Source organism: Pristis pectinata, chromosome 1, assembly GCF_009764475.1.
Source record: "Pristis pectinata isolate sPriPec2 chromosome 1, sPriPec2.1.pri, whole genome shotgun sequence".
Classification (NCBI taxonomy): domain Eukaryota; kingdom Metazoa; phylum Chordata; class Chondrichthyes; order Rhinopristiformes; family Pristidae; genus Pristis; species Pristis pectinata.
The window spans coordinates 39,805,955-39,833,753 of record NC_067405.1 but is presented as its reverse complement, the minus strand read 5'-3'; the positions used below and the strand labels follow the sequence as shown (position 1 = coordinate 39,833,753).

The window sequence follows — 27,799 nt, the reverse complement described above, 5'->3', positions numbered from 1 at the left end:
AGAACAAATATTGCTTTTTAATGGACACTACTTTAAATCTTGCATATAGCACAATTTATGATTCTTCAGTCTGCTCAAGAGCAGAGACATTAAATGGACGGACACATCTGTAAAGGCTGTTCAGGCCATGAAGGTTTCCTTTTTATTTTGGTCTTTAAAAGACCCATAATTCATTCTGCATTGGCACCCTGTTTGTTGCTCTTTAATTTTAATTCATATTAGCAAAGACTTGCTATTTTTTAAAATATCCCAGCAAAGTAGGCATTAATTTTTCTAGCAGGTAGTCTAGTAAAGAGTCCAGGTGTCAAATAGCTCGAAATGATGGGTAGCTTGACTGTTTTTATGTTTTATAAAGCTGTCTCTTTTATGAAGTATGCCTGCATTACCACTTCTGAAATAATTCATTGTGAAGAACATTGAGGTGTTTTCAATATCCAAAAGTAAGTAGTGATACATTATGCCACCCAATCACAAATATCAACTTGGTACTAAATTTGAATCACTTTTAAAATGCAATATTGTTATTATTAATATTTGTAGTATCTTAAAAAAAATAAGCAACAAGGTTAACAAACATTCTCAGATAATTTTTCGTGTATCTTCCACTTATATCAATGCAAGTTGTCATTAATAACTTGCGTAAACCTTGTTACGGCAAATGTGTCAATGTTGCCTAATATGTCATTCCATGTGGAATTAATCCTCTTATCACATTATCTCTCATAACAAAGCATTGCTTACATCTGTCACACTGTACATCTTTTTAAGAGAAAGACTGATCATTTCATGTCAAATTAACTTTATCGTAATCTGATGTGTTGCGTTATCCTGACAAAACCATATTGGAAGTATGTTCATACATTGCTGAATTATCCCAGCCATAAAATGTTAGTCATTGAATTATTAATGAAATGAATATAAATGCATATTTTTTAATACATGTCTGATTTCTAATCATTTCCTAACTTAGTAAATGACTCTTTGACATTTGTTTTCATTATAGTTGTTGTCAACGTAGAATCAGTTTCCACTTTCTGTTGTTTAAAATGTACTTCTGTAAGATTATTGGTGAGATCCCATTGCTTTCCTAGCAATAACAAACCTGTAATTCACAAGAGCTTTTTATCATTATCCTTCTGACTGTCAATACAATAACCTGTTTTTTTTCTCTCTAAAGTTGATCACCACGTCCCCTTTTATTTGTTTTTCAGGTAACTCCATATTACCTCTGTTTTCTCAGCAGAATCTCCATCTCTAATAACCCTTTAATCTAAGGCATCTTTTGTTACAACCTTGCACCTCAGCCCATTTCTGATGTTTCAACTCGATTTCCATACTGCCCACGGTACCGAGATGCACTAGTTCAAATAACCAATGATATTTTGTTTGTTTTGGGGTCACAGTGCTTTTATTTTTTTTTGACCTATATGTGGGTTGAGATTGTTAAGAAACTCCCCCATCCAGTGCTATTTCTGATATTCCCCTGGGTTACTACATCCATCTATCTCAATATAGCAATAATTGCCATGGATGGGCTCCTCATTTGTGCCTGAGTAAGTCATCTGAAACAATGTAATTTGGCATTGCAATGTCCTCCATAACATTTGCCACCAATGAAGGGGCAAATTTAAAATAGATAGTGGCCACGTGTAGCTGATCACCATCGACTCTTGATTCACCATCCTAACTCAATCCTATTGCTTTTGAAACACTCAGCCTTGATTTGCCGCCTTGCAGTAATCTCAAACCCCATCCTACATAAAACCACAGATAAAATATTGCAGATGCTTGAATCTGAAATTTTAAAAAAAGGAAATGCTGGAAATGCTCAGCAGGCCAGGCAGTATGTGTGGAATGAGAAACGGAGTCAATATTTAAGGTCCCAGACACTTCATTAGAACCATTTTGATGATCTGCAGAATATAAACTCTGTTCCTCTTTCCACAAATGCTGCCTGACCTGTTGAGGGTTTCCAGCATTTCCTGTTTTTATTCCATGCCGTGTAGACTACCACTCACATGTCCGACAGTAATCTACATTTGTCTTTTATCCCAACAAAGCCAGTTTCTGTTGGTTCCCCTCACTCATGACTGAGCTCAAGCTTTTAAATCGCTCCAAGCCGTTGACTCTCTCCTAATAGTGAAGCTTCCCGCCCCATGCTTGGTGCTCTTCTAACTCAGATCCATTGTGGAAGGTCACTTCCCTTCACTATCCCATAGTAGGCTTTCAGCTATCTGACCACCATCTCTGGAACGCCATCTTTACGAGACCTTTCTCCTATTTTAAGGTTTGTTTATCCATTTAGCTGTACTTGTTAAGAGCCTGTCTAAATGTTTCTTAAGCACAGTGGTCACATCTGATTCCACCACCTTCTCTGGCAATGAGTTCCAGATATCAACCACCCTCTCTGTTTATTGTAAACACAGAAAACTTTCCCCTCAAATGCCCCAGCTTATAGATATACTAGGAGCAAGGAGGTAACTAGAGAAGGGGTGGATTCATTCAAGGACAAAGTAGGGAATTTATACCTGGAGCCAGAGGAAGGGGGCGAAGTAATACCTTGGTATTCACCAACGAGAAGGGCTGTGTTGATATCCAAGGGCACGTCGATAATAAGGAGGAGCTGTTGAGTGTATTGAAAAGCATTAAGGTGGATAGGTCCCCATGGGCTTGTGGAATCTCGGGATACTGGGGGAGGCAAGGGGAGGAGATTGCTGGGGCCTTCGCAGAGAACTTTGAATCCTCTTTAGCCACAGGTGAGGTCCCAGAAGTAGAGAATAACGATTGTTGATGATTTGTTTAAGAAGGGCAACAGGGATAATCCAGGAAATAGTAGGCTGCCGAGCCTTGTATCGGTGGTATAGAAATTCTAGGAAGATGTTCTTGGGGACAAGATTTAGTTGCATTTAGAATAGCATAGATTAACTAGGCATAATCATCATGACTGGCAGGTCCTGTCTCACAAATTTGATTGAGCTTGATTGAACAAAGACTATTGAGGGTCTAGCAGTGGATGTTGAATACATGGACTTCAGTAAGGCATTTGACAAGGTGCCTCGTGGTAGGCTGGTCCAGAAGATCAAGTTATATGGGATTCAAGGTGAGTTGGTAATTTGGATATAAAAGTGGCTTGGTCATAGAAGTCAGAGGGTAGTAGTGGAGGCACAGGAGATTCTGCAGGTACTGTAAACTGGAACAACACACAAAGTGCTGGAGGAACTCGGCGGGTCAGGCAGTATCTATGGAGGGAAATAAACGGCCGATGTTTCGGGTTAAGACCCTTCATGAGGACTGGAACGGAAGAGGGCAGAAGACAGAATAAGGAGCTTGGAGGAGGACGAGCACACACTGGCAGGTGATAGGTGAGTCCAGGTGAGGGGGGAATTAGGCGGGTGGGGGGAGATGTAAGAAGCTGAGAGGTGATAGGTAGAAAAGGCAAAGGACTGAAGAAGAAAGAATCTGGTAGGAGAGGACAGTAGACCATGGAATAAAGGGAAGGAGGTGGGGAATAGATGGGCAGGTCATGAGGTCAGGGGAAGGGAGAGAGAAGGCATGAGGGGGCTGCAGGAATGAGGGAAGACAAGGGGGGGGGGAGGAGGGAGAACAAAAGTGGGGAGAAGAGGGGAGAGGTTACCAGAAGTTAGAGAAATTGATGTTGAGGCTGTCAGGTTGGAGACTCCCAAGGCAGAATATGAGATGTTGTTCCTCCAACCTACATCTGGCTTCAATGTGGCAGTGGAGTGGTGGAGGGATGTTTTTCTGACTGGAGGTCTGTGACCAGCGGTGTTTCACAAGGATCAGTGCTGTCTATGGCTTGCTGAAAGTGGCAATGCAAATGCATAAGGTGATAAAGAAGGCATACGGCATGCTTGCCCTCATCCATCGGGGCATCGAGTATAAAGGTTGGGAAGTCATGTTGCAGCTACATGGAACTTTTGGTAGGCCACATTTGAAGACCAGGAAGGATGCAAAGGCTTTGGAGGGGGATACAGAAGAGGTTCACCAGGCCGTTGCCTGGATTGCAGTGTACCAGCTATAAGGAGAGGTTGGACTAACTTGGATTGTTTTCTCTGGATTGTTGGAGCCTGAGGAGTGACCAAATAGAAATGTATAAAATTATGACTGGGTAGATAGTCTTTTTCCCGGGGTGGAAATGTCAATTATTAGAGGGCATAGGTTTAAGGTGAGAGAGAAAAAGTTTAAAGGAGATGTGCAAGGCAGGTTATTTTACACGGTGTTGGGTGCCTGGAATGTGCTGCCATGGGCGGTGACAGTAGCAGATACAATAGCAACATTTAAGAGGCATTTAGACAGACACGTGAAGAGGCAAGGAATAGAGGGATACAGACTGTGCAGGCAGATGGCATTAGTTTAGACTGGCATCACGGTTGGCACAGACATGATGGGCCGAAAGGCCTGTTCTCTGTTGTACTGTTTTATTGTTCTATGAAGGCAAGAATGCCATATGCTTTCTTCATCACTCGATCTACCTGTGTTGCCACTTTTAAGGAACTCTGGACTTGAACCTCAAGGTCCTTCTGTTCATCTATCATATCACCACCCTATCATATGTCCTACCCCTAACTGACTTCCCGAAATGCACCATCTTACACTTGTTAGGATTAAATGGCATCCACCAATGTTCTGCCCAATTTTCCATCTGATGTCTATCCTTCTGGAGCCTTGGACAACCATCATCGCTATCCAGAACACCATTAATTTTCACGTCATCCACAAACTTGCTAATCATACCTCCTACATTCGTATCAAAGTCGTTAATAAATATCACAAACAACAAGGGTCCCGGCACCAGTCCCTGTGGCACATCACTGATCACAGACTTCCAATCATCCTTCCACCATCACCCTCTGCTTCCTATCACCAAGCCAATTTTTTAAATTGTCTTTAATTGTTTTATCCAGTTATACTGTATATGCTTTAGTAGATGTTGATTTTTAGCCAAGTATTTAAAGTTAAGATACTATGAATGGTAATTGGAAGTCCAATATTTTGGATGCATTGTTTTTATTTGTGGGTTATTGGAAGTTTTAATCCTGGAATGCAAGAGAGTGGCTCACTTCTATTGGTTGTTGTACGTATTCCAAGGAATTAATTCATTTCAGTGGAAAAGTGATGTGTGTGAAACAAATCAATTTATAAAGCAGAATTGTTTAAAACCTCAAGTTTACTATTTTTCTAAAAAAAAAACTTTACTGTAGCTTAATGGAAATATCAACTAATTTTACAAGTTGTTTTATCCAACTGACTAACTGCTGTTAGCTCATGACAGGTTTTAAAATTTGATTTGGAATGCAGAAGTAGTTTACTAACATAGACAGATATATATTGATGTGTGGTAATTTTTTTCAGCTGATGAGCAGTTTTGCATAATCATTTATATTTTCTATTTTCCATTAACAATATTGTTACAGAAATATTGCAAGCTAATTTATTTTGTGTGTTTGTTTTGTTTTTGAATCTGCATTTCCATTTCAGACTCTTATTGAACTGGCTTTGCAGTACAATTATGTCTCAAAGACTAGCACTTTCTGAAATTCTATTACCGGCTTTTCCATTAAAATCTGGGGCACTGGTTAATTTACTCAAACATTCTAAATGTTTAAATTTTGATGACATAATAAAATATGCTGTGGAATTTTTCATTTTTTTGTATTAAAGGATATCCATAGCAATTGTAATACTTAATCCTTCATCTTTATTTTGACATCCCACTGTATTTTTTTTATTCAAATTTTTTGTCGCTTTTTTTTTTGTCCATTTGAATTTCTTTATTCCTCATTTCCTTCCAGAATCCATCTGCATGTTTGCTTGCTCCTATGTAGGTCAAGAGAATAGAGTTAAAATGTTAAAATTCATGTTCAGTACTATCACGTTTTATAGCCAACTTTAAAATCCTTTTTCTTCTATTCACTAATGTAGCTTGTAAAAATACATCATTTACACAGACTGTAGCGAAATGAGTAAAGTCTCTCTGGATAGATGATAAGATGAAAAAGTCCTTTTATTGAGTTTACTTTCAAAGAAAATGTTTGCATAGAGAATTGGAAAATATAATATAGCTGATTTTTTTTTGCAATTATTATTAAGTATTAATCAGAGTACCTCAGGTAGTCTATAATGCATTGCACAGAAGGAGGTGATTCAGCCCATCGTGTTCATTCTGCCTCCCACCAGTGCAATCCCATCGGTCCCAAACCCTTGCACCTTATTCTCTCTCACGTGCCTATCAACGTTTTGTTTGGTTCTTTTGCCACCTATACTGAGAGGTATTTTACCATAGACAGTTAACTTACCGGTAACTCTCTGGGAGGTTGAAGGAAACCAGAGCACCAGCCAAAAACCCACGTGGTCATGTGGACAATGTGCAAGCTCTGCATGAACAGCACCCATGGTCAGGATTAAACCCATATTCTTGGAACTGTGATGAAAATTACCAGCAGTGGAACAGAGGAAGTGGAGAATACACAAGGAATGTCCAGTTCTTAGAGATTTGTAGATCAGGAGGAGGTGACAGAGACTGGCACAGATAATGCCATGAAGTGGTTTAAAAACAAGACTGAAATGTTTAATACTGTGATCTTGCTAAGCAAGGAACCAGCATCGAGTATAGGAGTGGTGGGTGAACAGGGCTGGTGGAGGCCAGCACACAGGCTGCAGATGAAAAATACTATGATGCTGGAGGAACTCAGCAGGCCAGGCAGCATCTGTGGCTGTAGAGTTTTGGATGAATACGTTTATGTGGGGTGAAGAGGATGGGGAAGAGAATATTGGAATAATAGAAACTGGTTTAAAATGGATTTTTTGGTTAAAAAAAGGGTTTTGGTAAAAAGGTGAGTTGACGGAGTGGGGTGTTGAGAGGGCATGGGGTCAAAAACACATTTCACAATCGCAGTGTTCCAGTTGAGCTTTCATAACCAGCTTGAAGTCAGAGTACAGTTGGTGATGGAGATGGAAGAAAATTTGACAGCTCGCGCCAAATGCACAATCTAGTAGCAGCTGCGAATTGTGTTTGCTTCCGAAATTCATTTCCATGGATTTCTGTGGAAGTGAATTTTGGAAGCCAAAGACAACACAAAGTCACTATGATATGGTTGCTGCCAGTGCCCGGAACAGATTTCTGTCCCATAATGACTTTGGTTTTCCAGTGCTTAATTTATTTTGCCAAATTTATTTCATTCAAGTTCACAACTTTTGAACTCTTATGATTTGGTACCATAACTACTAACCCAGATGGTTACAGTATTCATGCCAGTACTGCACCCTGGCTGATCTTTACAGAGATTCGCTGTCACTTCCTAAAATTACATTGTACCTTAATAATGGCCATCGCCTTCACAGTGAGAGCAGTGCGGACTGATGGATGTGTGCACAGGTGCCTATGCAGTAGACATTAGCGCTGCTTTCTCACCTCCTCACCACGATCCTATATGGATTGTGTCACTTGTAAATTAGTCTTATTTCTTATCTGCTCATCCAAAATGGATTTATGGGTTTAAACCAGGAAATGAGAGGCTGGAGAGCCACTGGCATTGGCTGACAACTCACCAAGAAGATCATGAAAAGTGTCAAAAATTGAACAGAAATCTGTGACAATTGATTTTTGGAAAGCAAGTGTTCTGATTTTATTGGATGCACTAAGCATACATTGGAATATGGAGACAAGGATGGCGGAAATGACAAGATGTTCCATTCCCAATACCACACTCACAATAGCACCAAGTCATTACTGGTATATGTGGAATCCAGTAAATAGAATGACCCTGACCTGCATTAGAAATATTTGTAGTTTCAAAGTCAAACTGTTTAGAAGTACTTGATATTCTAAACCAGGATAGTAAAGTATAAGCTGGTTCAGTCTGCATTCTTTGAATATTCTAATAGCTGCATTGCTGGACTACCTTGATAGCTGACAATATGGAGATTTTAAAGTAACCTTTGGTCATGGATCTGTTGCTTTGCATAGTAAGAAGAGGAGATGTGCTCGCAGCCTGGAGTGGCATTCGACCACTGGTGTCTGATCCCAACTCAAAGGACACTCAGTCAATCTCTCGCAATCACGTTGTGATGGTGACTGACAGCAGACTGGTGACTATTGCAGGTATTATCATTTAAAGTCAGTGAATAAAAGTCATCTGAAATAATTTTCAAAATTATCTGTATTGCACCGCACAGTTAATTTATAGCTGATTTGTGCAATAAACAGAATAAACTAAAATGAATTAAAAAGAACAAAGAACTTTTGCTTTCTCCTTTTTAGATGAAGTATGTTTAACATTTTAGACAAAAGTAATGATCTTGACAGCTTAGGGCAAATGCAAAATGTTTTGTGTATGAATTTACAGTTTCCTTTTGAATTTTATTTTGATCTGTAAATATAATATACAATATGCAGTTCTTAATGAAAAAGAATAAATGTTCAGAAGTTGGAGTTGAGTGGAAGGAAAAACTTAGAGGATGTTTGTTTATAAATCAATTGGATCACAGAGTTTGTGGCTGAGTGGGAAAAGATGAGAAAGGATGAAGGGTAGAATGAACAGGGTATTACAGTGGGGAAAATGGGTTTCTAATTATAGCATCTGGGAGAATTTAAGTTAAAGGGGATGCACCTTGACAATATAGCTGCATAGTGAGAGAAGTAGCAATGCCGCTCTTATGAAACTGGAGTTCATTCCTGTGCCATGTATTTTGTAGGCGGTAAATGGACCACTTACCGTATAATGGCAGAGGACGCAATAAATGCTGCAATCAAATCTTGTAACCTGAATGCAACAAAACCATGCAAGACAGTTGGACTTCTACTAGAAGGAGCCCATGACTGGTCTCCTACTCTTCACATCAGATTGGTGCAGTACTATGGCCTGGGCACTGAGGTAAGCAATTTCTGATTTCTCCCTTCTGCCTGGGAAAACATCCATATACCACTCTTCTCTGCTCTCTGTCATTGAGCCAATGTTTCTTTTATCAATGCTGCCACTTTTTATTTCAGGGCTTCAGTTTTGCTTATCAGACTTTTAAGTGGAAATGTTGGCTTCACTATCTCCCTGAACTTGTAGCGCTCTTGAAAACTTTAAATTAATTTAGTTGCTTCAAAGCAGTTTTCCGATGTGTCCAAAATATTTTCCTTTTACCACAAATCTTCACTTCCTAGAAGAACAAGGCTGACTAGTATTCATATCCAGCTCATGTGGCTGAGGAGGCTCTCATTATGTGTGTGCTGGGGCAATGAGTTTTGTTGATTTACGTAGATACAACTTTTAGTACTGTATTCGGAAAAAAAATCGGTGACCTAATAGGCAGTCCCTCCCAATTGTGTCTTAGCTTTTCAAATTCATTCTTTCTTTGTTGCCCTACTCATAATCGTGATCCTCACTTCTTGCATCCACGGTATGCTGAAATCAAGACTGATTTACACAATTCCTTATTCAAACATTTGTTTTTCTTGAGCTCTCAAAATGGTGCAACTCTTAGCTCCAATTGATAATTCAAATGAAAAAGTTTGATGCAGGCATAAAACAGATCGCTGACAGGGACAATAGCACCCAAATAATTCTTTATAAAATAGTTACCAGATATGAACCTGAGCTGTAATTTCAAAATCTCTTTTTAAAAGAAAATCAGTGTGGGCAGTTCTCATTACAGACCCCAGTCATATAAGGCTTCCCGGCATCTTGGTTTTCCTCTGCCAAAGCTGCACAAAAGTAGAGGAGAATAGTCAAGGCAGCTCCCCACCTCATTTGCTTCACTACAGTGGGCCCCAGGGAAGCACCAGGACGCATCACGGTAGAGACACTGTGAAAGGAAAAGGAGATCTGGAAAACAACTGTCTTGTTGCTTTTATATTCTTGACTTTTGTTCCTGGGAAATGGGCTACCTTAGGAAGAAAAGGTCAGGAAAATTAACCCTACTGTGCTAACACATGTTACCAGTGTGCACGTTAAAAATTTATGTAGAATAAGAATTCCATTTAACATCCAGTGCGAAGGAAGTTCCACAACCAAACTGCATCAAGTAAATCATCCTAAAGGCTAGTGTGAGTATAAACTGGATCTCAGAGGATGAAGGGACACAAAATACAAAAATGATTCTGAGAAGGTGTATTTGTTCAGTTTTCTAAGTGGTGCTGACAAAGCTGCTGCATCTCATTATGTCCATGACATTCTCCAGAAAGAAGGCACTTTGTAAACACAGCACAGTTAGAACAAAAATAATAACTCTGCTTTTCTAACAGATTTTGATTATGTTTTTGCTCTTTAGGTCGCACGCCATCTTGCTTCTACTTATGGGGGAAAAGCATTTGAGGTGGCTAAGTTGGCTAAAGTGACTGGAAGGAAGTGGCCTTTGGTTGGTAAACGTTTGGTGGCTGACTTCCCATATATTGAAGCAGAGGTAGGAAACATTGTTACTATCGCACTAATGTTGTGAACAGTTGATATTGAACTTTACAAATTTACAGAAATTAAGCTAACTTCTATTAATGCATGTGAAGTTCTGAAAGGTCTAAAATGTTGGTAGTTTGATTAGTGAGATTGCTCTGGAATAGGAGATGTCAGGATTAACAGAGTAGAGGGACAAAGGAGGGAATTTATGCCTGGAGCCAGAGGAAGTGGGCGAGATACCCAACAAATACAAATACTTTACATTGGCATTCACCAAGGAGAAGGACGTGGGGGACAGTGAGATCAGGGAGGCGTACGCTGATATTTTAGGGCATGTTGGTATCGAGGGCTATCACTTGGAAAGACAGTAAAGTAGATAAGTCCCAGCACCAGATGGGATTTGTCCTAGGTTATTGAGAGAGGCAAGAGAGGAGATTGTTGGAGCCTTGACAGATGACTGGAAAATAGCCAGTGTTGTTCCTTTGTTTGGGAAGGGTAATGGGAACAAACCAGGAAATCGTAGCACACACAAAACGCTGGAGGAACTCAGCGGATCGGAGAGCATCTATGGAGGGAAATAGACTATGGGAGTTTCGGGTCCAGACACTTCACCTGGACTGAAAAATAGAGGGGAGGTAGCCAGGATAAAAAAAAAAGGTGTGGAGGGAAGGGGTGGAATAAGAGCTGGCAGGTGATAGGTGGATCCAGGTGTGGGGGATGGGAGGGGGGGTTGACAGGCAGATGAGGAGGGAAGAGTGGGAATGGCGCCATAAGCTGAGAGGTGATAGTCAGAAGTGACAAAGGGCTGAAGATGATGGAAACTGAAGGGAGAGGAAGGTAGAACATGGAATCGAGGGAGGTGGGGAAGGCTGATGGGAGTAGTGGTGATGGGAACCAGCAGAAGTAGGTGGGTGATGCTGCCCAACCTGCTGAGTTCCTCCAGCGTTTTGTGTGTTGCTCCAGATTCCAGTGTCTGCATTCTCTTGTGTCGCCAGGAAATTGTAGGCCAGTGAGCCTTGCGTCAGAGGTAGGGAACTTATTGAAGAAGATTTTTAGGGATAGGATTTACTCACATCTGGAAAAACATTGGCATTATGGATAGTCATCATGGCTTTATGCTGCAGAGGTCATGTCTTACAGACTTGATTTTTTGTTTGAGGACGTCACAAAGATGATTGAGAGTAGGGCAATGGATATTGCCTACATGGACTTTACTAAAGCATTCGACAAGGTCCTTCATGGTAGGCTCATCCAGAAGATTAAGGCACATGGGATCCATGGAGAGGGTGCAGAATAGGTTCACCAGGACATTGTCTGGATTAGAGAGTACTGGCTATAAGGATAGGGTGGAGAAACTTGGATTGTTTTTGCTGAAGTGTCAGAGGCTGACAGGCATCATGCTACAAGTATATAAAATTATGAGGGGCATAGATCGGATAGATGGAGATTTTTTTTCCCCCAGGGTGGAAATATCAAAGACTAGTGGGCATAGGTATAAGATGAGAGGGGGAAAGTTTAAAGGAGATTTGCAAGGCAAGTTTTTTTTTACACAGAGGATGGTAGGTGCCTGGAACATGCTGCCAAGGCAGGTGGTGGAAGCAGATATGATTCATGTGCTTGTTTTAAGATGCATTTAGACAAGCGCATGAACAAACAGGGAATGGGGTGGTGTAGACCATGTGCAGGCAGATGGGACTAGTTTAGATTGGCATCATGGTCAGCACAGACACATTGGGCCAAAGGGCCTGTTCCTGTGCTGGACTAGTCTATGTTCTATTATGTTCTAATGTTGATTGATGAGAGGTCCAAAAGCAACGTGAAGAAAACCTTTTTTATAAAGCAAGTGCTAAGGATCCAAGATGCAATGCCAGGTGCATACTAGAGATAGATTTAATTATTGCATCTGAAAGAGAGCTGGGTAAATAAATGAAACAAAAAAAATTGCAGAGCTAGAGCATGAGACTATCTGGCATGCTCTTTCATTGGAGCCAACATGGATTCAGTGGACCAAATGGCCTCCTTCCAGTTTGCAATCTTGCTATGATTCTGTGATTGGTGAGACTAGAACAGGCTCAAACTGTCAGAAGTCGTGGACCAAGTTTTGTATGAAACATTAGCTTTGCTGTTTGGCAGTTTCAGGCTGTTGTCAGATTGGGAAATTATATCCCAAAGTTAGGTTTCAGCCGTGGATCCGTGTGCCCACTGAGCACTGGGTCAGCAGACTTTTAAGGTGTTAGCTAAATCTGACACTGACCTTGAATGATGTTGCCTCAAAACCCTCAGACATTGTTACCATTATTGTCTCTCAGGGATCCACGGGACTGAAGGCCAGTGGTAAAATCATTCGTGTTGAATACATAAACTGGTTTAGACAGTTCTGTGTGTGGGCAAGGATGCCAAGGCTTCTTTTGTCAGCAACCAATTTGGTTACTGCCATAGATTAGTTGGTAAGACCTTTTTTATCAGTGAGTCAAAAAGTTCAAGACAAATCCCTTTCCAGAGACTTGAGCACATAATCTAGGTTGACCCTCCTGCTCAAAACTGAGGGAGTATTCCACTGTCAGGCTTGCTGTTTTGCAGTTGAGATTTAGCAGCTGCCCTCTCTAATAGGCGTTAGTTGATAACTTGATGGATACTAAGAGAACGGAATTGCAGGATAGTATAGGAGAAGGAAATGTTGAGCTAGGAGTCCAGAACTGATCTTGTTCAGTGGTGGTGCAGGTACAACGAAACTTGTGGTGTGAGCCTGCTTCTCTTCATATAAGTCATTGAGGTTGTCTGCTGTCCAATATTTATTCCAGAAGCAAGGTCGCTTATAGATTATCACTGTTGTTTGTGAGATGGGACTGCTATAGATAAGTACAATGGTCAATATGGATTAGTTGGGCAGAAGGACTGGCTTCTGTGCTGTTTTGAGACCTTGTTTTACTAACTTAACCTGTATTTCCACAATGGCAACACTTCAGTTGTATAGTATTGACTGTGAACTGCTCTGGGTAGCTCAAAAATCCTGACTGAAGCTGTATGTTCAAATCCCTTTTTTGGCCTGGACTCTCCTAAGGTTGATGGTGGTAGGTCTGCATGGGATCTGATGGTGATAGGAGGAAGAGTTTAGTCATGGAAGGATGCTTTTCTGATTGGAAGTCTGTGACCAGTGGTGTACCATGGCATGTGCTGTTGGGGCCCTTGTTGTTTGTGATATATATTGACAACTCGGATGTGAAATTAGAAGGAATGGTGAGTATATTTGTGAATAACATGAAAATTGGTGGTGTTGTGGATAGTGAGGAAGGCTGTCTAAGGCTATACAAACTATAGATCAGATGGGAAGTTGGGTGGAACATTGGCAAATAAAATTTAATGCCAATAATGCAAGGTGATACATTTTGTGAAGTCACGTAAGTGTAGAGTAAGTGACAGGACACTGAGGTATGTTGATGAACAGATGGACCTTTGGAGAAATAAAAGACTGCAGGTGCTGGAATCTAGATGAAAAATACAATGATGCTGGAGGAACTCAGCAGGCCAGGCAGCATCCATGGAGAAAAGCAGGCAGTCAACGTTTCGGGTCAGGACCCTTCTTCAGGATTGAAGATGGGAAAAGGGGAAGCCCAATATATAGGAGGGAAAAGCAGAGCAGTGATAGATGGACAAAAGATGGGAGGTAGGGTAGGCACAAGGTGGTGATAGGTAGATGCAGGTAAAAGATAGTGACAGGCAGGTGCGGGGGAGGAGGGGAGAGCAGATCCATCAGGGATGGGTAAAAAGGTAAGAAGAGAGGGAAAAAAAAGGAGGCTAGGAAAGGGAAGAAGAGAAGGGACCTTTGGGTTCAACTCCATAGTTCCCTGAAAGTGGCCACACAGGTATATATGGGGTGATGAAGAGGCATATGACAGGCTTGAGAGGCATATAAGGCAAGTTGCATTATGTTGCAACTTTTCAAATACTGGTTTGACTGCACGTGGAGTACTGTGTGCACTTCTGGTTGCCACACTATAGGAAGGATGTGGTTGCACTGGAGAGAGTGCAGGAAAGATTCACCAGGGTATTGTCCGGATTTGAGAACTTTAGTTTTGGGGAAAGATTGGATAGGCTGTGTTTGTATTCCCTGGAGCAAACAGGGCTTGGGGGTGACCTGATAGAAGTGTATGAAATTGTAAAAGCCAGAGAGATGGTAGATAGTCAGAATCGTTTTACCATGGTAGAGACATCAAAAACTAGAAGGCATAGATTTATGCTAAGAGGGAAGAGTTTTAAACGGAATTCGAGGGGAATGTTTCAACTCCGAGTGGTTGATATCTGGAACTTGCTGCCAGAAGAGGTGGTGGAATTGGATACAGTCGCTACATTTAAGAGACGTTTAGGCATAAAAGGATATGAACCAAATACAGGCAAATGGGTGAAACTTGGCACAGATTCAGTGACTCCATTCAGTAGAGAGGGAAGGCTATGAGTAGAAGAGATGAGTTTCAGATAATCAATATTTTTTGAACTAATTATATTAAATGTATTTAGCTGTTTTCTTGTCTCAAGTGTTTTAATTTTATTAAATAATATTGACTATTTTGTATGTATGATTAATTTTTAGTAGACTTTGAATGTTTATAAATGTCAATTAAACTGAAGCCTTGGCTTAACTTGCTGTCAAAGCATTTCTTTTAGGGTGTGGGAGGGTTCTTGTTCAGGTCTTGCCATGTAATGCCACCTACAATTGGAAGACCCTGCATTGAACAGAGTCTCGTGAATCACATGGGAGTGAGATTTGTTTAGGGAGTGAGATTTGTTTAGGGAGTTGCCACTGGATGATCTGCTGCCAGCATGTGTGAATGAGTGAGCAGGGAGCTGTGAGCATCAGCGGGCCAGAGAATTCCAGCTGAAGTGTTGCCTCCATTGTGGATATTGGCATCATAATTGGCATTGAACTCTAGTGTCATCTCTGCCATCTCCCTCGGATTAATGCCATGTTCATCCAGCATTTCTTTTAGAGTGAGGATTTAGAGGTTCAAGACCACAGATTCTGGACCTTGGTCTTTCTTCTCTACAGACTCTGTTCTCCACCCTCAAATGTCAGTGTAATATTGCTGCTGATGAAAAGAAACCACTCATATAAACAGATTACAGACAAGGTCGCAACAGGCAGGTAGCTTACCCTGGCTGCTCTATTGCAATTAGAACAATTGGAACGGGGCCTTTAGCCCATGATGTTGCACCAAACTAATTAAACTAATAAGTAAATGCCTAACTAAACCAATCCCTTCTGCCTACACAATGTCCATATTCCTCCATTCTTTGCACATTCATATGCCTATCTAAGAGCCTCTTAAGTACCTCTATCATACTTGCCTCCACTACCACCCCTGGCAGCACGTTCCAGGCACCCACCACTCTGTTTTTTATATTAAAAGAAACTTGCCCTGCACATCTCATTTGAACTTGCCCCCTTTCACCTTAAATACATGCCCTCTAGCATTAGACATTTTGGCCCTGTGGAAAAAGATACCAGCTGTCTACTCTATCTATGACTCATAATCTTATAAACTTCTATCAGGTCTCCCCTCAGACTTCACCACTCCAGAGAAAATAATCCAAGTTTCTCCAACCTCTCCTTGTAGCATCCTTGTAACCTCTAATCTAGGCAGCATTCTGGTAAACCTTTTCTGCACCCTCTCCAAAGCCTCCACATCCTTCCTATAATGGGGGCGACCAGAACTGAATGCAATACTCCAGATGTGGACTAACCCAGAGTTTTATAAAGCTGCAACATAACTTCCTGATTATAATTGTCCAATTCTAAAACATTCTTCTGCACTGGAGATTCGTTGATAATCTTAGCCCCTTTCCTCCTCAAAATGCTTCTTTTCTTGATGAATTTCTAAAACACAACCCTCAACTGGACCACCTCCCCCACCCACCCCACTCCCAACACCACCACCACCACCACCCTCCCTACTGCTCAATACCTCTGTATTGAAGACGTGCTGGTCTTGCTGCATGAAGTTGCCATTCAGCTTTTCAATGTGGCAGCTATCCCTTTTACACCAATTATCCACTGATGTCCTATCTCTGTTTCTTTATATCCTTCTGCCACACCAAGTCCAAGCCTCTCCTGAGGTATTTACCAGACTCGAGCACTCATTTCCTCCTTCCATTCCTTCACTCCCAACCACCCGTCCAGGCACGTTTCAATCCCTATGTTACTCCTGCTACTTGCACTGCCTGGCTTTGTAGTATTTACAAAGACTGAGTAAATTAGACTAGTCCAAAAAATTTGCAGCAGGTTCAGCCCATTGGTTTGAAAGAACACTGGTTGGGCCTCGATCCCAATGTCATAATAATATTAGCAGCATTTTTTTTTGAGGTTTTCATCTGCCAAGATGATAAAGCTGGGCATAAGGAAAAACATATTTGAAATGTTAAAGCAAATTGTTCATTTTGTGTAGGTAAGGTATGCTGTGAAAGAGTACGCATGCACTGCTGTGGACGTCCTCGCGCGCCGAACACGGCTATCCTTCCTGAACGTGCAGGCTGCTGAAGACGCTCTTCCCCGCATTGTGGAATTAATGGCTGCAGAATTGAACTGGAGTGAGAAACGGATTCAGGTCACTTGCATGTTTTATGTTTTTTTTACAAATTTTGGTTTATTACCTTGTGCTCTCAAATAAAATGTTGATAATTTTAGATGACATCCTGCATGATTCTTCTGCACCATTCCTTCATTATTTACTGTGAGCTGAATATAATAAATGCATCTGCACACACCAAACATCTGTTCTTCCTAGTACTTGCTGCACAGAAGCCTCTGTTTTATTGAATGAATAATGCATTTGAAAATAAATGAGATAGCTTATATCAATACACTTTTAATAATTGTTTTCATTTTATTCAAAATGTGTCTAATCCTTTGTATCAGATGATCTAAATAAGATTTCAATGGAAAATGCAGTACTTAGAAATTTGTTGGCTACATTTTGTGTAAATTTATTTTATATGGAAAATCTGTTGTGTGATTTGCAAAAACGTGTTTTTTGTATTTTTGAAAGGATTGGTGTTTTTACAAATTGTCCTGTTACTAGGATTTTTATGTGAAATTCAGACCAAGGAACTACAGATACCCTAGTGAATTAATGATCACTTGCAGTTCCACTGTGTCAGATAATGTTCATTGCTCATCAAATATATGTTCTTGTTTAAGTTCATCCAGTTTATTATCTATCACCACTTTTTAAGCAGCTACTCTGCTTTTATCACTGTTAGCTACTCATTAAACTGCACAATGGATGTTAAACAGATGCTTGAATTACATAGTCAAGATTGCTTTGATTAGAATTTTTAATAACAAAATAATAATGTAACTTTCTTGGCATAATTTCTATTAATAATTATTACATAATTTCTAATAGTGTGAGCCTAATTTCTGCTGCCTATGTTTTAGGATGAACTAAAGGCTGCCAAGGAGTTTCTGTACTATGAAATGGGCTACAAGGTTCGATCTGATCAACTAAGCAACACAGAAATAAACCTGTCACCTGCAGACGTCGATAGGTAACAAGAAATACTTTTTCTGTTTTCCTCCACGCTCCTTGAAACAGTTAAACCCTTTTAACCAAAAGAGCCCTACTTCAAAGTCTTAAACACAGAAATCTGGCCTGGCATTTAAGTGAAAAATTAGGGTGCTCTGCATGGCATGAGGTACAATCTTTCAGATGAGTTGTTAAACCAAGGCTTTGTCTGTCTTCTCAGGTGAACGGGAAAGATCCTTTAGCACTGTACCAAGCAGAGCAATGGTGTTCTGACCATTTAACAATACTAAAAGTATTGCTGTTTGTGAAGTTAATTAGTTGTTGTATTTGCTGGATTATAGCAGTAACTACACATAGCAAGTATTTCTTTGGCTATAAAGTGTTCAGGGACAATCTTGGGCAATAAAGGGCACGATACAAATGCTTTCTTTATTGATTTTAAACTGATACAATTTTATTTTTAGGTATAAGAAAAGGTTCCAAAAATTTGATGATGACAAGAAAGGTTTTATCACAATACTTGATGTCCAGCGTGTGTTAGAGGTAAAATAATTCTTCACTGTCATGTGTACCTAAAACTTGGACTCACTATTACAACCAGATTTTTTTTAAAGAAGGCTATGAGATCAGCCCCTATTTTATTGTGTAATTCAGCAACATTTTCAGATCCTGTGAAATTAGTTTTCTGTTTTAGTTAAATAACAACATTAACAGAAAGTTCAACCCATGTCATGATAGACATCTCATAATAAACATGACCAGGATGGAAAGGAGACCATAGAACCATAGGAGATAACCATTTTGTTAAAGCTATTCTGCAGTGTGTTTAAGTTGTTGTAAGATTACAACTTTAAAAACTCAGCATTTTTATTCATTGTTTTTCATCCAGAGTATCGGTTATCAGGTGGATGAAGCGACTCTGCATGAAATGCTAACTGAGGTTGACATAAACAAGAATGGACAGGTAGAACTAATTGAATTCTTGCAGGTGAGTATCTGTCCTTTCCATTAGAGACTTTCAAAGAAAATGGTCCTATAACTTGGTAATAATTCAAATTGTTTAGATCATTTACTATAATTTCTTCTTTAGATGAAAATAAATGTTCAGCCCTTTGACGTTCATTTAATTTACACACAAGATAAAATTGAGGTTCTTGATCTGCTTATTTGACTTTGCCTGTGAGCGTTTGAGTTTATTTTTCCTCTGAAAGTAGAGTTTGTTTTTATAGATCTTGTCCTGGATAGGTATTTCAAATATCTGCCAGGTCTTTCCTCTGCTATGACAGTGATGAATGCAGAACATGAGATAAATTAATGCTCGGGATTTTGGTCAATGTCGGGTCTTTCTTCGCTGTGTCAAGTTAAACAAACAAGATCAAGGCAAAGGAAATGGTAATTGTCTCTCCTGAGATGAGCTGTAGATAACTGCATTGTGGTAGAAGATTGCAGAAAATCTACCTTTTGTGCCTTGTATGGCAGTTTTTTAAATATATATTTATTTGAATTTAATGATACAGTATCTCAAATGTGTAAATGAATTCTTATTTATTTCCTCTGCCAGCCAGTGGTACAGATCACAGAACATAATAAATAAACTAGAGTTTTGATACACAGAAGCTGATGTATACTGCCATGAGGTGATGGATCCCTGTGTAAAATCTAGAAGAATATTAATGTGCAATATTAACGTTAGGAATTTTTCCCACAGGTTGAATACAGATTTAATTTTAATAGCTAGCAAATCATGGGATTTTGAGTAGAAATGCAGATTTAGAATATTTGACTTTGTGTGTTGTTGGTGATGAGATTTTATATAGTGAATGATTAGTTTTACTGATAATGGCATGAATGTTTTGCAGCAAAATAAATGGAGCTTAAGCATTTCAGGAGATCCTTATTTTATATAAAATGTACTATAATCACATCCAAAATGCAGGAAGCACTCAAATAATGTACAGCTTCATTAAACATTCAATACTGAATATTGTGCAACAATGGAGGAAAAAAAAATTGACATTTATCTGTGGTTGAGGAGGAAAGGGTCACGGCGGTATAAATCCATGGTGTTAGTTGCTTGAGTTCGCTTTCTTTCTTCACTTATGGGAACACATATGTAGCAGGACAGAAGTTGTGTAGCTGAAAAGTTGTCCACTTTGAGGGGGGAAAAAAGTTCCTCTAGCTACTTAAAGAAATACTTTCAAGGAATTCAGCAAGGATTATTCCAGCAATCGTGTCCTATGTCCTTTATTAAAGTAAAATATCCTTGCCTTCATTCCATTATTTCTTTCAACTCAGAACATTAATACTGCAACAAAAGTAAGGAAAATGTTTGCCTGGAGTGCTACAAGTCATTGCAAAACCACCCAATTTTCATGCCATTATTTTCCATAAAAATTGATCGGGTAGTACAGCTGTCAGCTGATGCACCGCACCAGATTACTGCCCAGACAGGGAAGCTGGAGATTTCTTCCAATAACTGAGAACGTGCTGCTCCTTTGAGATTAAATTCTGTTTTTTGATGATAATGTTTTTGTAGTAGGTCTTCTCGTAACATTACCTTAAAACTGTGAGTATCCTTCCTGAATGAGCAGCAAAGACAGTATAACTTAAAATCTTTTGTTCATAATTGATGAAATGATACGTGTACATTGTAACCATTTAATCTGCTTGATATTGTATGATTATCCATTGATAAGTTAACAAAGAATGTGATTGGCGCTGAATTCTTTCTCTTTTAAATTGATTTTCTTCCTCTTCAATTACTTCTAGTTGATGAGCGCAATCCAGAAAGGCTCAGTGTCTGGAAGCAGATTAGCTATTTTGATGAAAACAGCTGAAGAGAATCTGAATAGAGAAGATCCAATTCCTGTGTCCCGCAGTGGAGGGGGTCTGTGAATCTTGTTCACTAAATGAACCATTAGCTATGTGGGAAAGCATGATTTTCAGCAGCTGTTGTCACTGCTGTTGCAAAGCTTGATGTTGCAGGACTTTTCTTTTGCACCATTGGGATTTACTCCTGTTGAACATACTCGATGCATTAACTTCTGTCTCAAAGTCGTTACTTTGACTGTTGTGCTTCAGTAAATTATTCAGATATCTTTATATGCAGTGTAAATTTTTATAATTCAAACAATTGTAAAAAAAAAATTGTATTTTAATATGAGATTAATTTTTTCTTTTTATTTGGGAATAGAGTGTGCCAATGTGGTTGATGTCAAGTAACTCATAAACCTTCAATTTTTTTATGGGCATTTTCTCAGAGTGATGAGGTCTTTCCGTTAATTTCATTTGAATTTGGAGTTGTGAAGTTGATATTTTCTTTTTACTGTCTGTTCAAATGATCACGTTACCAAACCAGATAACTCAGTGGCTTCAAAATACTTCACATTGCAATCAGTCTTTGAAAGAGTGAGGTTTTCTCTCATCCCATGATGAGCTAATAATTATCTGTTTTTTATAATCATTATCAATTGTATTTCTATCAGACCTGTTCAATACTTAGCCATTTAACTATGTTTACTGGGAGTCAATGATTTTTCTTGCTGTAAGATGTGTACAGTACATTGGTAATCTACTAGGGAAGAAATTGGGTCTTCTAGCAGCCTCCATCCAGACAGGAAACCATTTTGCTGTTCAGCACCGTAGTTATTGGATCTGGCCATTGAAACAAACATTAGACCACTTGAATATGTTAATGAAGACCGCATATCTTAAAAAGAGAACTGGAGGCTGCTGGCAAAATATTAAGCAACTCTTTATTTGCAGACTAGGAAACCAGTGAAATCCTTAACCGACATGTCGATACTGCCCTACCCCAACCTCTTTCTCCTCTGCTCCCCCCCCCCCCCAAGATTGACATATCCCACAATGACCAGTTACTGCTGCAGGAGACTTCATTGATGCCAGCAGCTTGGTGAGAGGCCTTAGTGGCATTTTGGAATCAAGATCCAGAAGCAAAATACTGCAGATGCTGGAAGTATGAAATGGAAACAGAAAATACTGGCAAAACTCAGCAGGTGAGCAAGCAGCAGTAGCAAGAGAAACCAGGCAACATTTCAGGTTGATGATTTTTGATCAGAACTATATATATTTAGGCCAATCTGTAGGCTGTGCATTACAGCTATCTATTCAGACAAGCTGGTCAATTGCTTACTCCATTGACCTGCAAAAATGTGAAGTAACATTTTATTATTGCAGACTTGATTACTTCACTGGGTGTTTTTGTAAAGTTGCACACATCTGCTGAATAGGCCATGAGCTGTGAACTACTGCTGCCTATCAGCTGGCAAAACGCAACAGTAGAGTTCAGAAGTGTGGCAGTGAGGTAGTAATCATGGAGTTTCCATAGCTCTTATTTTAACACACAAACTGAGGTAGAAGGATTTCAGGTCTGGGGTATTTTATTGCCAACCCTCCATTCAGTGCCATTTTATACAAGGAAGAGGCATGAATAAGCCTGACAGCAGTGGGAGTTTAGTTGGCCTTAGCCACAAACTCACATGCAGGTAGGTGGCAGCTGGAGGGTGTCCGGAGTGACAGAGAAAGTGATGCTGGAGATCCAGCTGTACCTGATAGAGCTGTTCCCTTGCTGGAGAGACTATTTTTTGGCTTAGACTTCACTTAAGATGTCACTGGGGTCCAATTGATGTCATAACCAACATGAGCAGTTGTGTCCAAATTTAGGGGTATCCATTCCACTGTCATAATGGCTATAACATTGGGGATCGGCGAGAACAGAGCAGAAATTTGAAGAGATGACATTTTGGCTGTTTAGCCTCATTTCCCTCTGCCTTGATGCTGTAACAGATCTTGCGTTGTACTTTAACACCTATGCAAATGATTGAATGCATACAGTGCATTGTGCAGACCACAATTTAAAGGCCGAACCCCTTCTGTGTCTTTTTGGGATTACAGTGAAGAATGATAGATAGTAAGTACCTACAAGCTCTCACTGAAATATCCCTTCTCTGTTTTGACTCTGGAGAATCACTATGCTAGAGAAACCCTCTTGTTATCCAATCATACTTGTATTTTCTCCCCCATCAACCCAATGATTTCCATACTTGCGTCAGTTACCCACACAATATCTCTTGTATAGTGGGTGAATGCTCCTCTTGAAGATGGGTCTGAAAGAAACTTGTTGAAATAAATGTCGACCTTCCACGTCAAGGGGGAGAAAAAGCTGGTGTGCATCAGGTGCAGTTGATTTGTTGAACTAATGATGAAATACAGTGTTCTATGGGTGGCCTGATTGGGTTTGCATGTCTGGCTGAGAGTGTGCCCTGATATTATATGATATTTGGTAATAACTGGAAATTGAAGAAATTGAAAAATTGTTTAAAAAAAATTAAGAGTTACCAGAATTTCTGTAGTCACTGAAGTTGAAAGACCCATAATCTACAACATGAAGTACTTAATGCTGTGTTGTTTGTTCTCTTGGTGTAGATGCATTGTTGTATGACCATAGATGCCAATAGAAAGCTACACAATATGCCTTTCGGACACAACCTTCATACTGAATTCCAGCAAGGTTTTCTTGTCAGTTTTTAAAGAAACCTTTAAAGAAAAATTAAAGCAAAGTTTTCATGCCTTTTTTGTTTTAATGATGTTTGGGAGTTAAGGTGATGGTTTCTTTCCTTTAAAGTTTTTATGCCTGTTTCCATTTATTTTTGTGACTGGTGCTCATTTTAATTTAATTTGTGATTGAACTTTTTCAGCCTGTTGATTCCATGCTCATCAAATTTATACTGATCCACAGCAGATCACAATTCATAATATCAAAGGAAGAAGGAATACACCACAAATGGTGTAATGTTACCATGCTTGAGAAAGAAAATCAAAGCAATAACAGGCATTTACAATGTAATTTTTTTTACTGTGACCAAAAATTAAACACACACATCTTGCTGTGAAATTTCAGGAAAATTATTTTGTACATTGAAGATATTGGATCTTGTCAAACATACCATAAACATAAGATTTTTTTTAATGTCTGTTGACTGCTGATTCTGCACAAAGTACTGGGCTTAGATTATATTCAGATTTCTCTATGCACAAACTAAACATGTTCTTCAGAACTTCATGTCACTTAAGAATTTTCATGCACTTATTCAATATGCAAAAAGCATTTATTACTTATGTGTATTATGTATAAAATGTATGTAGTGCACTGTTCAAATTGGAAACAAAAAACAGGTGGTATTTGTTTTTTACTGTGGAAATCTGGACCATCTACTTTTTCGTAATGTCTCAATACACATTCAGAAATGAGATTAGAAAATCCTCAATTCGGTTTACTGGCTAGAGTTAATCTACCTGAGATTAATATACCTCTTGGCTTTTAGTGTGTTAAAGGATCAGGTTAGTTATACTGCTGTTCTGTGTTCATGCACATTTATAACAATCTCAATAACAGAACCCTTTACCTAAAATCATTGAATATAAGACCAATCTTTATTTTTAAATAATAACTAAGAAATTTTAAAAAAATGCAGGTTTCATAAGATTCAGTATCTGTTTTTCAAAAGAGACTTGGTACCATTTTTTCCCCCCAAAAAAGTGGATCCTTAATTAAAATTCTACTTGACAACATGTAAAGAGATAAATTAATTTGAAGGCCTTAATGATACCAGGTGTTCAAATTCATTTGTACTGAGGATGAACCAGCAAATTATGGTAAAGAATGCTGAAGATCAAAATATTACTCTACAAATGATTGTTCTACAAGATTTTATGTTCATTGTTAATTTTTGTGGGTTTTGCTAGCAAAATTTTCCTTTTGGTGTATAAATGAGTTGCATGCAATTTTGAAGTATTTTCCTAATGTGCCTTGTTTTTAACTGAGAAAGATTTTGAGGATGTGAATCAACATGTAATGTGTGAAACAGTAACTAGTTCTCCGTTTATTCCCAAAAATAAAAAAAAAATCTGTACCACCACAAGGAATCTGTGTAACATGGTTTGTTATTGGGGACTGTATTTTTATTCCTTTTACTTCATTTAAATAAATTCTTAACACTTGCATGTTCATTATTGGTCATGAAAGTCTCAAGGACAAATTGGTCATTGCAAAGAGGGTACTTGAGCAGGACTGGTTAAATGGCCTCCAGTTCATTATATGGTATGATGTGAGGCTAGGAGCTGGGTGATAATTTGAACCACTGTGTACAACTGTTGCTCAATCTCTTTTTCCAAATTGTACAATTTCTATCTCCATTCCTGTTGTCAATCCACATTTATAGTGGAAACTGCAATGTAGTCTGTGATTACTCCTCTGAAGGTAATGGTGACACTGCACTGTCTCAACTAGGAAATGGGTACACTGATATGGTAGTTTCCTTCATAAATGTTGACATTGTCATTTATGATGGAAAAAGTGATAAGATGCGCACGTACATAAAACATGTCAAAAGATTTAGATGCATGTACCCAAAAGACAGAGTAGTTATCAAGTGGATGATTTGCTCATCACTTGGAGAGGCCACCTGGATGAAGGAGAGGCAGGCACTAAGTGCAGCAAACTCTTAAACTGGTCTAATCTCAGAATAAGCTCTCTTGTATCTTTTCTCAAAGCTTCCTACAGTCTGTTTCTGCTTTATACGAGCTAAGCAGACAAAATTGTAATCACAAAGGCTTATAACCATATTAGGATTGCTACCCTCAATCTGCTAAACTTTAATTGCAGTGCCACCCTGGAAATACATTCTCATCATCAAATGCCTGAATCACATACTCCACTGAAAGGTCGGTCTGCTTCAATCTCTACTGAAGAGAATGTGCTGCCCTTGCTCTCACTCCTCCCCAAAAACAAATTGTGTTTATTGGTCACTTTAGTTTCTGATCTGTGTAGCTGGGCTTGACCTCCAGGAAAACCCTAAATACCCCACACTCCTTGCTCTCTGACATCTCATCAATCGCAGCCGATAAAAGGGCTCCATGTGACATAACATCAGAGCTGTCGAGTGACTTGCTGCTGATAACAGCAGGTCAGGGTGCTGACACCTCTTAATTTGAGGTTCATTCAAAGTTGGTTTTTGAACTGAAATAATTCAAGCCTGTGCAGTTTATTTATTCCCAAAGGGAAGTGGTTGATACACCTAGAAACTCTTGTTGGAAAGAACTATTTAGAATGCAACCATGGCATGTTTATTATGATTTCAAAGATGGATGAGACAGAATCTGTCTTAATCTTTAGGTGTACAAATGCCACATAATATTTTACATGCCAATAATATAATAAAGGTTAGATATCCTCAGAGTGGTTTAGGTATAGCTTCTGAATTCAATACCATAATGCAGCCTTGAAACTGCCTCTAAAATAAGATAGCTTATATTGCTTAGTCTTTTGCCTTATTACTGATTTTTCTCTCTTAATTGTTTTCGCTATGAAACTTATTATACCATAGTGCAGTTCTACTGGGGCTGATCACCCATAACATTTTATACAAGCAAGCATTAATTGTGTGTGTGCCTTGAGAGTGGCAACAGACTGTTCAACTGTAAGAGCATCATAATCTGGCAAGATCTTGTGCTCCCATAACATGCACACAATCCACTTCCAGTAAGTTACTGTAATGTGCTCCAAGACTTCTGAAGCGTCACATTGAAGCTGATTAGACTTGCCATATTACTGTATGAATGCCTTAAAACAGGGATATGAAATTCCCCTGCCTGCTGTTTTAAATGGGAAATTAAAACAAATGTGTAGATACCTATTTTAATTATGAGACTAAAGATTTTCATGTGGATGTATTAAATATTAATGCACTAAGCTCAGCGTAATTTCAAGACCATGGTGCTTTCAGCCTTCTGTGATCAGATGAGGTGATGTTACTAAGTTCAATTTCACTGAGTTTTGAGGTTACTTTGCTAATTCCCATAGGTGACTTAAATGATGAATTGCATTGTATCATGGTGCAGAACTGAATGAGTAATTTAGCAAAGAGTAATAAACTAATGTAGGTGATAAAACACAGAAGGTCCTGTTTTTAACTGGGCTGAGAACAAGTTGGGGATCTCACTTAAAAATACCTGGCCTGATTCCTGCTTCAATGTAACATCATAGGGGACCCAGTGGAAAAACTGCTGACAGTTAAATAAATGGTGGCATAGGGAGAAGGGGTTTGGGAGTGGGTAGGCATGGTCTTAAGGAAATTTTTAGGATGATTGAACTTTCCTCTTTGCCTGTCCAGCCCTGGTGCTTCTGGCAAATCAAGCACTGATCATCGCTGCCAAGGGTTAAATAAGCCGGGTCCAAATGACATCCCCATCTATTGAATTTCATTGAGGCTCCCACCTGTCTAGTGTAAGACCCTTGAGTGCTTTCCAAAACCTGTCTGTTAAAATGGCACAAGGATCAGGTGAATAGGTCAGTGGAAACATTTTAACCTCCTGCGTTCTCCATTGTTGCTGGGCATGTGGTTAAAATCAAAGCTCGATTGATAAGCACCAGTGTTTAAAGATTATTATTTGTAATGTGATACTGGATTTTTCACACTGTTGCACATATTCTAATGAGGTTACCAAGGCCCAGTACTACACACTGGTGCTGAGACTGAAGGTAATGACTGCAGTTGTAACCATTAATGAGAACTACTTAAATGTTCACAAAACTGGATTTTACCTAATGGAGCTTATCCAGCTAAATCAATGATAAAAGCTATAATGAGGAGTCAAATCGGAAGTCATTGGAAGAAGGCACTATAGTAAACCCATAAAAAGCCTTAATCTATAACAGCTGTAACTCTAATATACGTTTTGATATTTTTTCTTCCTGATAGAGCTTCTCATTTCTTTTGCCAAAGACATGTTAGCATAAGAAATATGAAAATGATATATTTACAATATTCAAACAGACAATAGCAAAACATTAAACTTAGAGGG

At 39.1% G+C, this 27,799-nt stretch overlaps 1 protein-coding gene across 4 annotated transcripts in view; it reads left to right on the top strand.

Annotated features, from left to right (window-relative positions):
• Positions 1-24,899, top strand: part of gpd2 (glycerol-3-phosphate dehydrogenase 2 (mitochondrial)) — a 95,254-nt gene extending 70,355 nt beyond the window's left edge. For all 4 annotated transcript variants that reach the window (XM_052027937.1, XM_052027944.1, XM_052027953.1 and 1 more), the window contains exons 10-17: positions 7,985-8,119; positions 8,713-8,891; positions 10,276-10,407; positions 16,838-16,996; positions 17,830-17,939; positions 18,382-18,460; positions 18,807-18,905; positions 20,687-24,899. In XM_052027937.1, coding sequence (XP_051883897.1) covers positions 7,985-8,119; positions 8,713-8,891; positions 10,276-10,407; positions 16,838-16,996; positions 17,830-17,939; positions 18,382-18,460; positions 18,807-18,905; positions 20,687-20,812 — 1,019 coding nt within the window. In that variant the 3' untranslated portion in view covers positions 20,813-24,899. The remainder of the gene's footprint in view (positions 1-7,984; positions 8,120-8,712; positions 8,892-10,275; positions 10,408-16,837; positions 16,997-17,829; positions 17,940-18,381; positions 18,461-18,806; positions 18,906-20,686) is intronic.
• The last annotated feature ends 2,900 nt before the right edge of the window (positions 24,900-27,799 follow it).